At 37.8% G+C, this 14,863-nt stretch overlaps 1 protein-coding gene across 3 annotated transcripts in view; it reads left to right on the top strand.

The window, feature by feature from the left end:
• PDE1C (phosphodiesterase 1C) overlaps positions 1–14,863 on the top strand; it is a 306,631-nt gene that overhangs the window by 267,960 nt on the left and 23,808 nt on the right. For all 3 annotated transcript variants that reach the window (XM_050708646.1, XM_050708648.1, XM_050708647.1), the window contains 2 exons: positions 3,937–4,233; positions 7,475–7,549. In XM_050708646.1, the coding sequence (XP_050564603.1) occupies positions 3,937–4,233; positions 7,475–7,549 (372 nt within the window). The remainder of the gene's footprint in view (positions 1–3,936; positions 4,234–7,474; positions 7,550–14,863) is intronic.

Genomic DNA, 14,863 nt, shown 5'->3' with positions numbered 1-14,863 from the left:
GAGAGCTGTGTTGGCTGCAATCTGACCAGGAGTCAATATCATTATTCTGTGTGGGGGGAAGCCAAAAAAACACACAAAAAATGGGTCATTTAAGCTTTAGAACAAAAGAAAGCAGAATGTGTCACTGATTAATTTTTTTTTTCTTTATGAAATTCTTCATGATACAATGTCCACTCTGAGCTGAATGCTTGTTACTAAACTCGTTATTTAATTAAATTGTTGTATTTTATGTAAATGGAAGGAGTTTGATTTTAATGTTTTATGTGGCTCTGTCTTTAGAGCTGATGGAAAATTTGGCTTAGTTGTTTCATCTGCCAGAGCAGATTGCTCCTCTCCAATTGAAAGGCTTGTCTAAAGGTGCAGGAAAGCATGTATTCAAATTAAATTTTCCTGGATGACTAAAACTTACCATTCAGGAAAAGCCTTTCTAGACATTCTATGAAAATAAAAACAAAAGCATAATTCAAAATCTCCTTATTTATTATTTTTTAAATACTTTTTAGGTTTTTAATCGATATTAACTATTTTACCTTTCTTTTTGGACCAAACAAATTCAAGCTAATCAAACAAGCAAAGCATTTAATACGGTCACTGTATCAAAGTATGGGTATTGAGTGAATGATGCCGATATAGTTAACTATTTTTAAGTATTTCACTTCAACATGAGCTGTACATATTTGCTTATCTACAAAGGATCTACTAGATAAAAATCCTACACGCAAATGAGACCTATGGGGAAATAAATAAATAAAACAAATATAGAGAGTAGATCATAATAGATTCTGGATATTTAACTTTTAAATGTGCTTTGTACCCACTTGCAGCGATTGCTTTGCATAAAGACTTTTTTTCTAAATGTGTACATGTAAATGTCAAGGTATGATTCAAACGGATGTGCACACATTACTTAACTAATGCTACTACTGATAATATGCCTTAATGCAGTATTTCATATTCTTTATTTACAGATTACCCTGCCAATAAGTGTTTGATTATTAATACTTTAACTGGAGAGGAAAATGTTTTATTTTTAAGTACCTCATAAGAAATAATCCTTCTAGCAGATCCTGAAGATAGAGTCTATGAAACAATTAGTTCACTTCAAAGTGGAGCATACACCAGTCTGCATTATTAGACATGGGGGACCCTCAAGTAAAGCATTTTATCTTTACCCTTCTGACAGCCCTTAGCCCTGAATTGTTTATTAACTTTACTTTTCTTTTGCCAATCTTCATCACCAATAGCTCTGATCAGAGACCCAGTTTATGGGTTAAAGGACAGGAGATTCAGAAAGCATTGTCAGCTACTTTTTATCTGAATTCATAGGCATTCAGATAATTTCTGTGTTTTTGGGTGCATTTAACAATACAGGCATGCCTAATTTTTTTATCCTGAAAAATATACATAAACATAAGTCTCAGCACGCCTTTGGATGGTCTGTGGACTAAGAAACTCTTCTTGGACTCCAGAGCCCTTGCATCAAAACCTTTGCTCACCTGCTGTCTTGCTCCTGACTTGCAGCAAGTCTCTGAGCCCTCCTCCATCTGCCTTGCCTATCTTAGCCATATGCAGCAGGGTCTTCCACACACTAGGACTTTAAACTGCCGACCCCTGTCAAACCAAAGTCTAGCAATGTATCAAGATGCTCTGCCAATATAAAAATAAGAATTATTATTAGCAGGCAGATAAAGCATTTCACTGTTGATTGACAGAAAATAGCAACTGGGGATCAGATGGGAAGGAAAAAATATTATCATCATCATCATTATTATTATTGCTGTTGCTATTATTATTATTATTATATAATGTGTAGAATACTGTATTCCCTTTGGTAATGGCATTGTCTCTAGATGTATCAGTGAGCTATTTTATCCCGAGTGTGGTATTTATAGAAAATGTCTTGGACTGTGTGGGCAAAGTAAGTAGATTTATTACTGAGCTCTTTTGCTTAAAGGATCTTCATTAAATAGATACAAATTAAAATCTGGAATAAACAAACACCCTGATGTGCAAAGCACCATGTGGATAAAGTATTTTCTGACACTAATTTTGACAAGAGGCACTCATCCAACAGTTCTGTAGCAAGCCCCAGCCTCCTGAGCTGAATCTCTCTCTTGTGGTTCACGTGCAAAATGCAGATTTTTTTTTGGATCCTCAAATGAGAGAGAGCCTTGCAAATACCATGAGACTCCAAGGAAAATATCAACATACATAGCTGGGCTATCTATGGAAGCTACCATAGATTTCAGGAATGATTGATAAAGTGAGGGAAGCTCATATCTAATTTAATTATATTTTCATGTGAGCCATAATTTATTCATTTAGAAATTAATTAACTTCAGCTGCTGGCAAGGAAATACAGATTGGCATTTCTTATAAAGATGGCTTTCCCCCTTTCTCTCTTGTATCCCATTGGTACATTTTTCTCAAAACTGGTTCTGATTCACTTATCAGAAGAATTTGAGAAGACACTTGCAAATTCTTTTGTAATTTTTCCTTTGTATCGAAGACACTGCTCCTGTAAGGACCAAAACATCTTCCCTATAGGTGTCAAGAATGCTTCCATTGGACTGATGTAGACTTTACTCATTGATTTGCAGGATCTGCTTGTCTGCTCATCAACTTACACAATCTCTCAGAAACCAGGAGATACACCTATCTGTGATTCCTATCACAAATTGAGTGCAATTGGTTGTCCATGATGGGTTGATTGGTGGGCAGGGCTATTGCAGACCCTGAAATCCTGAACGCAGGCAGTGAGATATACTGAGCTTTATAGTGCAGTCACATCTGAATGCTTAGTCTCATAACAGGTACAGATATGTTCTGAAGCTGAATAAGACTCCAAATTGAGTGTGTGCTAAGCTACGCAGTTGCTTTTGCAGATTAATTCTTTAGTGATTGTGGAAAAGAGGGAGAAAATGATGGAGTGTCTGCCCCAGAGGCTGTGCACACCCAGACATGTTTATTGAGACATGTTTTATATGAGCACTGTGCTGAGGGTCTGTGGTTGCATCCTGCTTTCCAGTGCAACACAGGAAACCACACAGGGTTTATGGCTTGCAGGTGAGTCTGTGCAGGTCTGCTGTACCCGACCTGGGCAAGAAATGTAGTGGTCTCAATACCTGGAGCCAAAGTAATTTGTAACCTCTGTTATAAGCGTGTCCTGTTGCACCAGGACCCAAGATCTGGATATGAACAAGAACAGTAGCTTGAATGGGAGAAATTGGCTTCTGTCTTTTCATTTTTTTTTTTTTCCTGAATGACAGTACTTTGACATGCTGCTGTTGTTTAACACTTGCTTTGGAGTTTATACCTTTGCATATTTCTGTTTAACTGCAAGACTTTTGGGGATAGAAGAGCAGGTACTGGTAGCAATATATTAGTTTGCTAAGAAAGTTCAGAGATGGAAAGAAATGATAACAGTAAGCAGAAACTAAGAGCTTAGGAAGCTGGAAGTGGAAGCAACCTGGGACAAGCAGGAAAAAAGTGGATTTTTGAAGAACTGAGACTTTTAAGAGCTTAGACTTACATGGTACAACATGAGATAAAGTAAATGTGGTTTGACTAATTCCTGTGTGTTAGGAATGGAGGTAACCTTGCCCCTAAAGCTTTACATAGCTGATAGATCTTTTTAATTTGTCTTTCAACATTTTTAAGGAACTGCATTGTCAAAGGGGAACCTTATATGCCAAAAAATGGACATGCACATGAGATACAGTTAGGCCAACATAGGATATTTTTTTCAGAGTACTTTCTTAAATATTCTCCTATGCTCTTTTTCCCTTGTCAATTCCTATACTTATCTAAGTAAAGCTTGTTTGCGTGTAAAAAGCTGAAGTAGATTTAGATGTGTGAGTTGTATCCTTCTTGTCAAATTGACTGATAATCGTGATTTCTTTTCTCATTTTGCTTCTCTCTTTGCTGAGGATGCAGAAGAAAAAGCTAAGAAAGAAGCAGAGGAAAGTGTTCATCAGGGAACAGATGAAAAGAAAACAGATGAAAAGGATGAAAATCCAGCTGAAGATGCGACAGCAGCAAAGACAGAGAACAGCAAAGAAACAAATCCTGGGGAAAACAAAAATGCAGATTCCAATGAGAATCATGTAAATGGGACTCAGCAAACTGGGATGAACAAACAAGAAATCTCTCAAGGAAAAAATGCACCTAGGACAGATAAGGGGGTGGACTCTCATCAGACGGTGAGAGAAGAGAAGCAGCATGTCCAGAATGGTGAGTTCTCTCCTTCCACTGAAAGCTGAATCTAGCCCTAAAACCACTATCACACCTCAGAGATGGGAGCAACTGGTGTCCTGAAAAAGGATGTTCCTGGACCCAGGGCCTTTTCCTAGAAGTTGGTGTAGGTAGCTCCGTATGGGAATTGGAAACTGTAAATTAACTCCCAAGTAGTATTCTTCCATAAAAGATGAGGTTCGTCAAACCTGTTCGGGTGCTTTTGGCAGAAAGGGCAACATTTTCTCATGGAAATGAAGCAGCTTGTTTTGATACACACTTAAAAGCTGAAACAAATTGTCGTGGTTCAAAGAATAGCTTCACTACTTGGTTAACTGAAAGAGGAGATGGAAAAATTATAAATGCTTTTTAAGGCCTATTTAAGTTATCTTTTAACGGACTTTCAGATGTAAATATGTTTAGGGACAGAAGATCATTCCCCCCATCCCCTATTTTTAAGTGCTATTTTATTTATGTCTCCCTTACTCTATTAGGGCAAATATGAGCCTTTGAGATTTATTGTCAGAAAACTGACACCCAGTTAAAATAAAAATCACATTTTATACCCAAAGAAAGTTTGATAAAAGTGAAAATTGCATACCAATTAAAAGAAATGATTAGACCCATGAGAACAGATCAGTTGTCTCTGGGCCATTTCATTGTCCTTCTCTCCCCAACTCCTGCTCCCTTAAGCCTTTAGCAAAAGATGGCAGTATATGAGTCTTCTCACCGGTATGGTAGTGTCAGCCAGTCCCAAAACAGCAACACGTTCAGACTCAGAAACATTCTCTTAGAAAAATAAGCTGTAATACTCCGTTATGTATGGGGATTTTTCTTCAGACAGTGTTATGCAGGTGATCAGGAATGGGCCGCCCAAGAAGACAAAAAGGTTGGGGACATATGAAATCCCCTTTAGGTTGCAACAGGTTTTGCTTCTGAAATCCTTTGTTTTAGACGCTTCTAACAATACGGGGACTAAGTGTGCTCTAGTGATTTTGACAGTACCTATTTCTGCAATGTCTCTCTGCTGCAAGTGTCAAAAATGCTTTGAAAGGAATTATAATGATTTATGAAAATTAGTGTCTTCCTCAGGAAAAGAAATTCTGCTCCTTAATTTATGGGAGAAGGCCTTTATGAGGTACAATCACTGCAGAGACTTTGGAGACTGATGAAATTTATCATTCACATCTCTAGGTTCACCACAGCTTCCTTTATTCTACGCCTATATGTTAATATCTCATTGTAAAGTATTCACCTTATTACTTCTCTGCCTTTGTAATCCCTTTTAGAAAGATCATTATGATCATCGTTTTGCTCTGCTGCTGGCAATATGGCAGGGTAGATATTACAGAACTCAGAAGTCCCCTATTCATAATAAGATATTCAATGAAAGTTCAGAAATTGTCATCAGAGGAGTTTGAATTCTCTCTCCATCACTCACTGCCCTTGTGCTTTCTCGGAGACATCAAACTGGGAAATAATATACGTGTGTGTGTTCATCATCATTACCTACACACACTTAGGGTAAAGCAACTTCTATAGGCAATGGTTAAAGAAAGCATTATTAGATTATCATTACCATCTGCTGTATGATGGTGGAGGGAATGCAAGAGACTTCTGTGCTTTGCTAGGTACGTTTTCATTTCATTTCCTGAAGACAATGTCCTTCTTTTAGAGGCCACCTTTTTCAAGCAGACACCTCAGACCTACTTGGAGCTGGTCATACATCTCTGTTCAGATTAAACTTTCCAAAGGAGCCTGAGTCAGTGGCAGTATGATTAGCTAAGGAGTTGCTGTCTATCCTGTCTTCCTGCTTACATTTTTCTCTCTCACACACAGTGAGCTTAATAAGAAAAGCATGAAAGTTTTGGCTCTAAATGAGAACTGAACAGGACATGTTTTTTGCATCTTCTTAAATATTTTAAGATTTCAAAACCATTCTCCTGTTATACTATGATAAAACTTAATTGGACAGTCATCAATTCTCTGTCATACAAGAATAACAATTATTCCAGTGGTTAGGGAACAATGTAGAAAAGAGAAACCTTGCTTCCCTACAATTTCTGGTTTTGGGGCTATTCCAAAAATAAATATTCATTGGCCATAACTGTTTTGAAAGCAGATTGGGTCCTTTATAACATGTCAATACCTATAATCTTGATACAAAGCCCATGAAGTAGTTATAATAACAAAATGGTAATACAGCTGGAATAAGCATCACTTTAATACAGCTATGCAATGTACAACTCACATTTATAAAATTCTGAGGTGAGACTCATTACAGCTTTTTCATGTTGAGGTGTGGGTCACAAATTTACTGCTATTCCTTTCTGGGGGGAAGGACAGGATGCCTGCTCCCATTTGTGCAGGCTGGTATTTCTTCTCTAGACATCTGAAGGAAGGAGACCTTCTTTGAAGCTGTTTAGACACAACAGCTAAATGAGCCCTGTTCTACTAGATCTGTCCCTTTAAGTTATTTTTTATTTGCTCCTGCATTTGGAAACAAAACTTTCTCATTCAGTGAGGGAATGGTCTGGGAAGGTCTGATGTGCTCTGCTGTATGACTAATAGAGAATATGAGAAGGACTCTGATTAACCTTCCTGGCTTCATAAAATATACCCCAGCTCCAGCTGCCATTTTCACTCTGCATCAACAGTTGTAACACCAAAGACCTTGCTTTACTGGTTTGCTACAGACTCTAAAACCAGTGATCAATGCTAGGATGCTCGTCTGTTCCCTGTTATCAGCATAAAAGGACCAACCTAAATGAGTCTGTGGAAAAAGAAAACTGGTAAGAGAAAGTGTGACAAAATTATGTAGGACTGTTTGGGATATCTAAGGTGGTTCTTTAATGCAGAGATATATGATGAAGTCTCACAGGGTTTTACTCAGTCTTTTAAAAGCATATTTTTTTAAGATTCCTGATTTTGAAGTGAAGGTGGTGTTCATGTTTTTAATGGCCTACATGCAGCCAGAGGAAGTATGAGTTTGAATGTGCACTTAGAAGTGTTAACGGTTAGAATAAATTTAAAAGGAGATTGTGAAGCTTGATTTTCAGTAGGAGTCGGAAAAACTGTGCCTGGTGCATTATTCTATGATAATATGTTAATCATAGTTCATTGTGATACTTCCTCCTAAGGAACATCTCTATTTGATGTTGCAATTTGATTGGGTTACAGACATTAATACACTATGGTCTGCATTATAATGCTTATAGTATTTCTTATTGCTTCTTTCTAGGTGAATTAAAGGAAGACAGCAAATCAGACAAAAAAGATCAGTCTAATGTGGGAAATGAAACAAAGAAAACAGATGGTAAGGACTTAAAATTTCATTACATTTTGTCACCCATTTCTATATGCATTCTTTTGTTTTATAAACATCCATAGTTTATTCTAAAACCAAAAAACTGTGTGGTAACCAGAAACAGATTTAACAGAAACAGCCATTAGAGCTGACAGAAACCATTGGGGCATTCTGGGCTAAAAGTTATTTCTTTCACATGCCTAGCACCACTTAGTTGTTCTGTTAGTAAACCACCTTCCTTATCAATCAATTTCTGTGCAGTGCCTTCAGGAAAAATCCTGGATTACTGGAGTTGCTCAATAGGAAACATTGATTTGTGAGGTTCTATCTTTCTGAGCTTGTTTGCACCACATTCTGCTCTCAGTGAAGACAGGCTGCATGGGGGATGCAAAACACAAACCTAAGAAAAACCCTGCATAAAATGTCTCTGCCTTTTATGATTGCATGTTACATCACACCAATACAATCACAGAGCTTTCTTGATTTAATTGTCTGAGGGAGAATTTGCCAAGTGCTGTTGAACCACATTTATGGGAAACAAGCAGGAATAAGCATAGAGGCCATATTAAGGATGCTATAGGACAGGAATATTGATAAAGCGCTGTTGAACTGAAGCAATCCAAGCTGTAGGACAGTTTCTTGGGCATCTGGAAATAATTTCACATAGCCCTAAGCTTATTGTAAAGGTCCATAGATCTTTTAGTAGCCTGAGCAAAGGAGAAGAACAGCTATAAAGTCTATGGCATGCCTCCTCTTTTGCACCTCCTCAGCTGTGCACCACAGGGCTATGAGGTAATATCTGACCCCTTATTGCTCCTGAAGTGATTGCTTAAGTATTGGATAGCAAAATAAATGGAAACAAATGTTAGAACTAAGATTTCCTTTCTATATGTCTCAGTTAAATCAACTGAAATACAGCTATCCCTAAACATAAATAGTTCAGTACTTTATTTTGTCGGTCGAGAAAGACAACCTCATTGTAAGCACTGCAATTTAGAATGATGCTGTGTTTAGAATCATAGAATCATTCAGTTTGGTAAAGACCTCTAAGATCATGTAGTAAAACCTTTAACCTAGTGCTAAAATCCACCACTAAACCATGCTATTAAGTTCTAAACCTACATATTTCTTGAAGACTTCCAGGGATGGTGACTCAGCCACTTCCCTGGGCAGCCTATTCCAATGCTGCACAACTCTTTCAGTAGAGAAATTTCTCCTAATATCCAACCTAAAGCTCCCCGGCACAACTGGAGGCCATTTCCTCTCATCTTATCACTTGGGATATAAGTCGCAAATCCCTTGCTAGTCTTTGTGTGCTGTTGCATGCTGTTTAATGTCTGTTTGTTCTCTTGCAAGGACATTTTCTTCTCATCTCCTTAGGGAAAAGACCAATGCAATGGGACCAGTTGATTACCTCGAGTAAGCAGCTGTAACCAAGCAAAGATAATTTGTAGGCTGAATGTTTTTAAGTTTACTTATATGGTTTCCTTGTAAGAAATTACTTAATATTCTTATTCCTCTAGCAAAATGACAAATAAGAAGAAAATGTGATAACTCAATAAAAAAAAAGTAGAACAATTCATCCAGAAGTACGTATTAATTTCAGACACATAAATATGTACTTTTTTTTTTTTTACAGAGCTCCCTTAGCAGCAATTGTTTAAGAAAACTCAATTATATTGTTAGAAAGTCATGTTATTTACATACTTTAGCTAAGTGTCTGTCAGGAAGACTGTTTTGAACAAGTACCTTTCACAACTCTTTCTTCAGGGATGCAGAAATTAAGAGCTCTCCTGGAGGTCATGAATATGTGCACTGCCTTATGTAACTATAACGGCCCCAGAAGGACCAGTGGGTAGAATGGCACCCCATTGCAGTGGGTGATGGCAGAGCACAGGCTGTGCTAGAAGACTGCAGCCCTGGCAGGATAAGGTACATGCAGAAAGCTTGCAGCTTCTCTATGCAGGTGCAGGAGTATCAGCCTAGCCAGGAAAGTAGACCTGGGAATCCCTAAATTTAAGGGTCAAGTTAGCTTTGAAGGCTTGCACTCAGGCTCTTGGAAAGATCAGGGGCATCTATTTAGTCAGGCTGGAAGACAAAGAGGTGAGTTTCATGCTGACTTCAAGAGTGAGGTTGTGAATTTGTTTACTTCCAATTTGCTAATCTTTGTGTGCTGTTAGTTATTTAATGACTGTTTTTCTCCTGTAAGGAAATGTTCTGCTCATCCCCCTAGGGAAAAGACCAGTGCAGTGGGACCAGTTGATTACTGTGAATAAGCAACTGTAACCAAGCAAAGACAATTTGTAGGCTGAACATTTTTAAGTCAGGAACTGTAGAGAGATTATAACTAATGAACTCATTGACAAAAATAAGGGGGAAAAATTGTGAATGATGTGCCTTAAAGAGGAAAGAGTTAGGGTGGCACTCCTGTTTTGACAAATACTGTAAAAGCTCTTCTGTCCATTGCTCTCTCCAGAGCAAATCTCCTTACCAGCCGTGTGATGAGGGATGTGGAGAAAGGAACATTATCCATAGATAATATATAACTGTTTGCAGGCTACTGAAATGTTTACCTAAACATGTGCTTTCTCACAAGCTGGTACATGGTCTTTCATGTGCTAGAAAAAAAAAAAAGAGAGAGAGAGAAAGAGGGGGAGAGGGGAGTTAGAAAGATAGATCTACTATAATTCTCCCACTACATGTAGATTGCATGTGGGTGAAATTCAGCCTGGGCTGTAGCAGCATCAAGCCTGATACTTGGGTATACCAGCCTCTGAGTGTGTGGCTGAGGGATATTTAGTTCAAACAGGTGCTCATTTGTGTAGATTTATCACATCCTACTTCTTCCTTCTCTTTACCACCCATTAGCGTCAGCTAGAGCCCTGCATCCAGCTTTGGTCAGTCAGCCACTCTGTCCAGCTGTGCACCTTCATCTAGGGGAGACAGTTACAGAGTGCGTAAATCTTTCCAGGATCTGTGCCCAATTTACTTTTTGAGCATATACAAAATTTTATTTTAATATGTTGTAACTGGAATACAGACATGCTAAAACATTTGTAGCATATTCATCCTTCTACATGGCAAACAAAGTGGCCAAGGAAATATGAATAAACATCCCATGTGGACACAAAGACACTAAAGTGGCATGCCTACACTGAAGTAACAGGTGCAATGTATCTGAGTTACCTTTAAGCTACCCACAAACAGATAAGTGTGCATGCCTCCAGAAACAGTGATCAGGCTCTCTGAGACACCAGGGATGTATGCATCTCGACAGAGCTTCACATAACTGAGTCTATCAGTACCCCAGCCAACTTCTTTGACGCTAGCTTGAGGATGGCTGTGTAAGTTGTGATCATGCCTTAGATTGCAGTATAAACTTCAAAATCCTGTGCAAGTCTCTCAAACGTAGGCTAGTGTCCTCTAATCTTCTTGTTACTGGCTTTTTTCTCTGGGACATACTGCTTGTTATTCAGTACTGACCTTACCTTCAGTTCCAAGAAAAGAGATACAGGGCTTCCATTTCCATATAGAGATACAGTCCTATCAGAGACATCATCAGCATCAACATCATTATCAAATGTTTCCCATGGGACAGAACATTTTAAAACCATTTTGGAAAACCTAATTTTCCTATGTGAAATTGTTGCTTTTCATCACTTTGAATGGAAAATTGGAAGCAGTTGCATGTAATTGTTTTTCTCTACATTCACAAACTATTTCTGCAATTTTTTTCTACTCACAAAACTTACAATAAAAGAGGAAATTATTTATCTTCTTTTTCACTTTCATGGGTTATCTTTACCCTCATTTTTTTTCCCTAATGGGAAAAGTTTCTGTAGTGTTAATATAAAGTTTTCAATGCAACTCTTTGTTCTAGGCACCAATTCAATACATTTTATTCTGTTATTCTTTCTCAGCTAGGAGTTACAGAAAATTAGAAGGTTAATTTTTTTGGTGTTTGTCCTGGGAACTTAATCTAGTGGTAACAAGCAAATTTGCAGGTTGCAGTACAGCAATATATGGGATATTTGTACTCATCTCTTGTAGTGCTAGTATGTACACAGAAAGCCTAACATGCACTAGGTGTGTGTGATGAGCATTGCTCCCACCTCGTGGTCAGATCATAACCCTGCGTTTCAATAACACATTTCTCTCTGCAGTGCAACAGCAAATAATATAATACAATATCATACAATATGATATATAATACAATATAATATAAGCAATATGATTTAATATAATATAATTTATAATATAAATCCTTTTGAATGTACAGTCTCTATGAAGAGTACATAACAGGCTTACCAGAAATTTAGACCTTAGCTTCTTTCGATTTTATTAAAATATGCTGTTGCTTAACAGCAGTAAAAAGCCTTTCCTAAGGTTCAGTACGTTGCCCATGCCAACCCATAGAGCTGCCTTTTGGTCTTAATTTTTCTTGACAATAATTCCTTGATCAGCAAGTGCAAAATTCCTTGATTAGAAAGGTAAAGTACAGGGCCTTCATTTCTTTCTGTCCTTGCTGGTACCAAAAATCAAGTGTTTGTGATGGCAGAGTAGCTGGCACAGAGCATTGTTATCTGAGAATACCTTTGGTGTAGAAATTTTTTGAGAGAACTTGTAATGGTGATGTCATGGAGCCATGATGATGGCTTCACATTTACTGCAAATATAGTTGAATTAACATGATTCTCCCCAGCTTCATTCAAGGAGAATGCAACTTTTCACAAAGCTGTTCAGCCAATTAATAATTATCTGTCTTTGCAGCCTTCTGCAGATAGAGTTTTCAGTAGTGCATTATATGTGTTGATCTAGGCAAGACCAATGCATAGCAATGAACACTTGGACTTCTGACAAAGTCCTGATCCTGTAATCTGCATAATGCCAATGTTGTTTTAAATGAGGCTATGCAAGTGTATAAATGAACATTCACCTATTTAGGTAAAAACGTAGATTTCTGGTCATATACATACTAGAGCCATCTCTATTTCTATTCAGAAAGATAGGCTGATTTCTCCAGTATAGTCAGAAGCAAAAAGCCTTTTTCAGTTTGTAATGCCAACATATTGGACTCCTTTCTGTTATGTAGTGCTCTTGATATTGTATGTTAGAATCCAACAGCAGTGGCAAACTGGAGTTACAATAGTTGAAGACTATTTCTAAAGACAATTTCCTTCCTCTTCTTCTTTTATGGCCTGTTATCTGAATTACATTAGAGGTTATTGCCCTAGATCAGAAACTGGAGATCATTGTACTACTGTCCTCTGGAAAAGCTTGCCTCAATGCATGAGGACATTTTCCAATCCAAAAGGATGTATTTCACCATAGCTTATCTCTGCTGAACAATTGCTCCATGGTAGTGCAATATAGGATAGTTGGAGGAAGAAAAACCTTCTGTTCTTTTAAAATCCTTTCTGTGCTCTTTTTAAAAAAAATGAGTGTGTTGTATTTAGCAAGTGACACCTAAGGCAAGTTGGAATTTGCATAGACGGATGTATTCTGAGAAGCCTTTATGCAGTTTTAATATTAAATAGAAGATGAACATGATGTGATGTGATCTTTGAAGCTAAATGCAAAATACATTGTTAGCATCCTCACTTCAGGAATATTACATCACCATGGCATGCATACTTGATGAGAATACAGGGAAGACATGGAGAGCTACCTTGCATAAATATGCGTATGTTTTTGCAGGTTGTTTGTTTCACGACTCTGTGTGTAAATCTTATGGAAAGCACCTGGTTTTCCTTTGAGACTTTTATGTGTCTCTTTTTCGGCTTGTTTTCCAGGACCATAGTTCAAGCCATGCCATGTATTTAGGAAGTCCTTAGGACTTGGTCCAAAAGCTTGATTGATTTTTACTTCTGCTTTACATAAGGTCACAGAATGTGGATTGCATGACAAGTTGCAAACTCAGAGGTGGCATTTGGTTTAATTTCAGATTCATGTGAATATTTGGAGTATCCAGATGCATGGTGTAAAAAAATCAGTAGGTACCTAAGTGTGTTTTTGAATAGCTAACTTCACAGGGAGCATTTTCAGGTTACCTTTTATTCTTTGGATGCAGTTCCATTCAGAGATAGCTCCTCAGGGATAACATCCACGGCACTAGAGGTATAGCGGAAATGTGTAACTTGTGCAGTACATTGTGGCAATTCATCCTTGATTTTACACTGTCAACCATTTCATTGCACCATTCAGGGAATGGAGCTGTGATCTTGCTTCTGTTATAGTCCTTATCCCATTTAGGATAATTTGCATGTGCAATGATGTATAGAAAGTTTTGCTTCAGCAAGAGGCCAGTCCTTCTTGCTCCCTCCCTCCATAAATTTATGTTCGATCCAGTAACAATCAGGCCTCTTGTTTTCCCTGTGCAACACTTAGTCACAAAAGAGAAACAAGATCATTTCTTATGGGAACGGTTGAAGGGAAGGAAGAATATTAAATAGCTCCTCAAAAGAGGTTAGTGATCTTTAGTTTTTACCTTGTCTGTTCTGCATGGAACAATTAGTTTCCAACTTGAGCAGACCAGCTATAGGTATCTTACTAAACAAGGACTCTGACAAGGTAGTTTAAGTAGAAGCATTAAGAAGAGGGAAGAAATCAACAGAATGGAAATACAAAGGTAAAGACTCCACTCTATAAACTGCCAGCTCAGTGCTTGGTGGGTGGGTACTTTCATGACCTCTGCTTTGTGCGCCTGGTCTCTCTCTGGTGCAGAAGCAGAGAGACATTAGTCCCTTGGGCTGACAGTATTTGAGTATGTCCTGTTCAGTTTGCAGAAGCTGGACAAAAAGGAGAGTCACTTTACAGGTTAGTTTTCTGAGACTCTAATACCCTAATAGCAATCTTTATTATTTATTACCATTAATCAATCCATCTCTAGTTTCATTCTTTTCTCTGCTTCTGAACTGCTTCTTAGGTATTCTTAATATCACAACCTGGGACTTGTTGAAAGAATCTTTCATTTCCTATCCACACCCCCCCCCATGCACCAAAAAAAACACTACCCAACTTTTTTTTCTTGCCATGAGAGAAAGAAAGCAATTACTTCTGTCTGACCCAGAGCTAAGAATTATCCTAATTTTTCAGTTTAGTCACTCAAAGAAGCAATTATTTGCTCAGTGCTAATTACAAAATTCTTACTCATATCTTTGCCTGAAAACTTTGTAGGCTTCAATTATCATTCTGCCTATGCAGCTCATCCCTTTTGTGACTTGAAAAGCACTAAGGTTTTAGTTTGCATCCATGACAGAACAGGTTTTTATGAAAAACATGATCTAGCATTTACCTCAAATGTGTTCAGAGGTTTGAGTTATT

Source organism: Cygnus atratus, chromosome 2 (genome assembly GCF_013377495.2).
Source record: "Cygnus atratus isolate AKBS03 ecotype Queensland, Australia chromosome 2, CAtr_DNAZoo_HiC_assembly, whole genome shotgun sequence".
NCBI lineage: Eukaryota > Metazoa > Chordata > Aves > Anseriformes > Anatidae > Cygnus > Cygnus atratus.
This window is presented reverse-complemented; position numbering and strand designations above follow the sequence as displayed.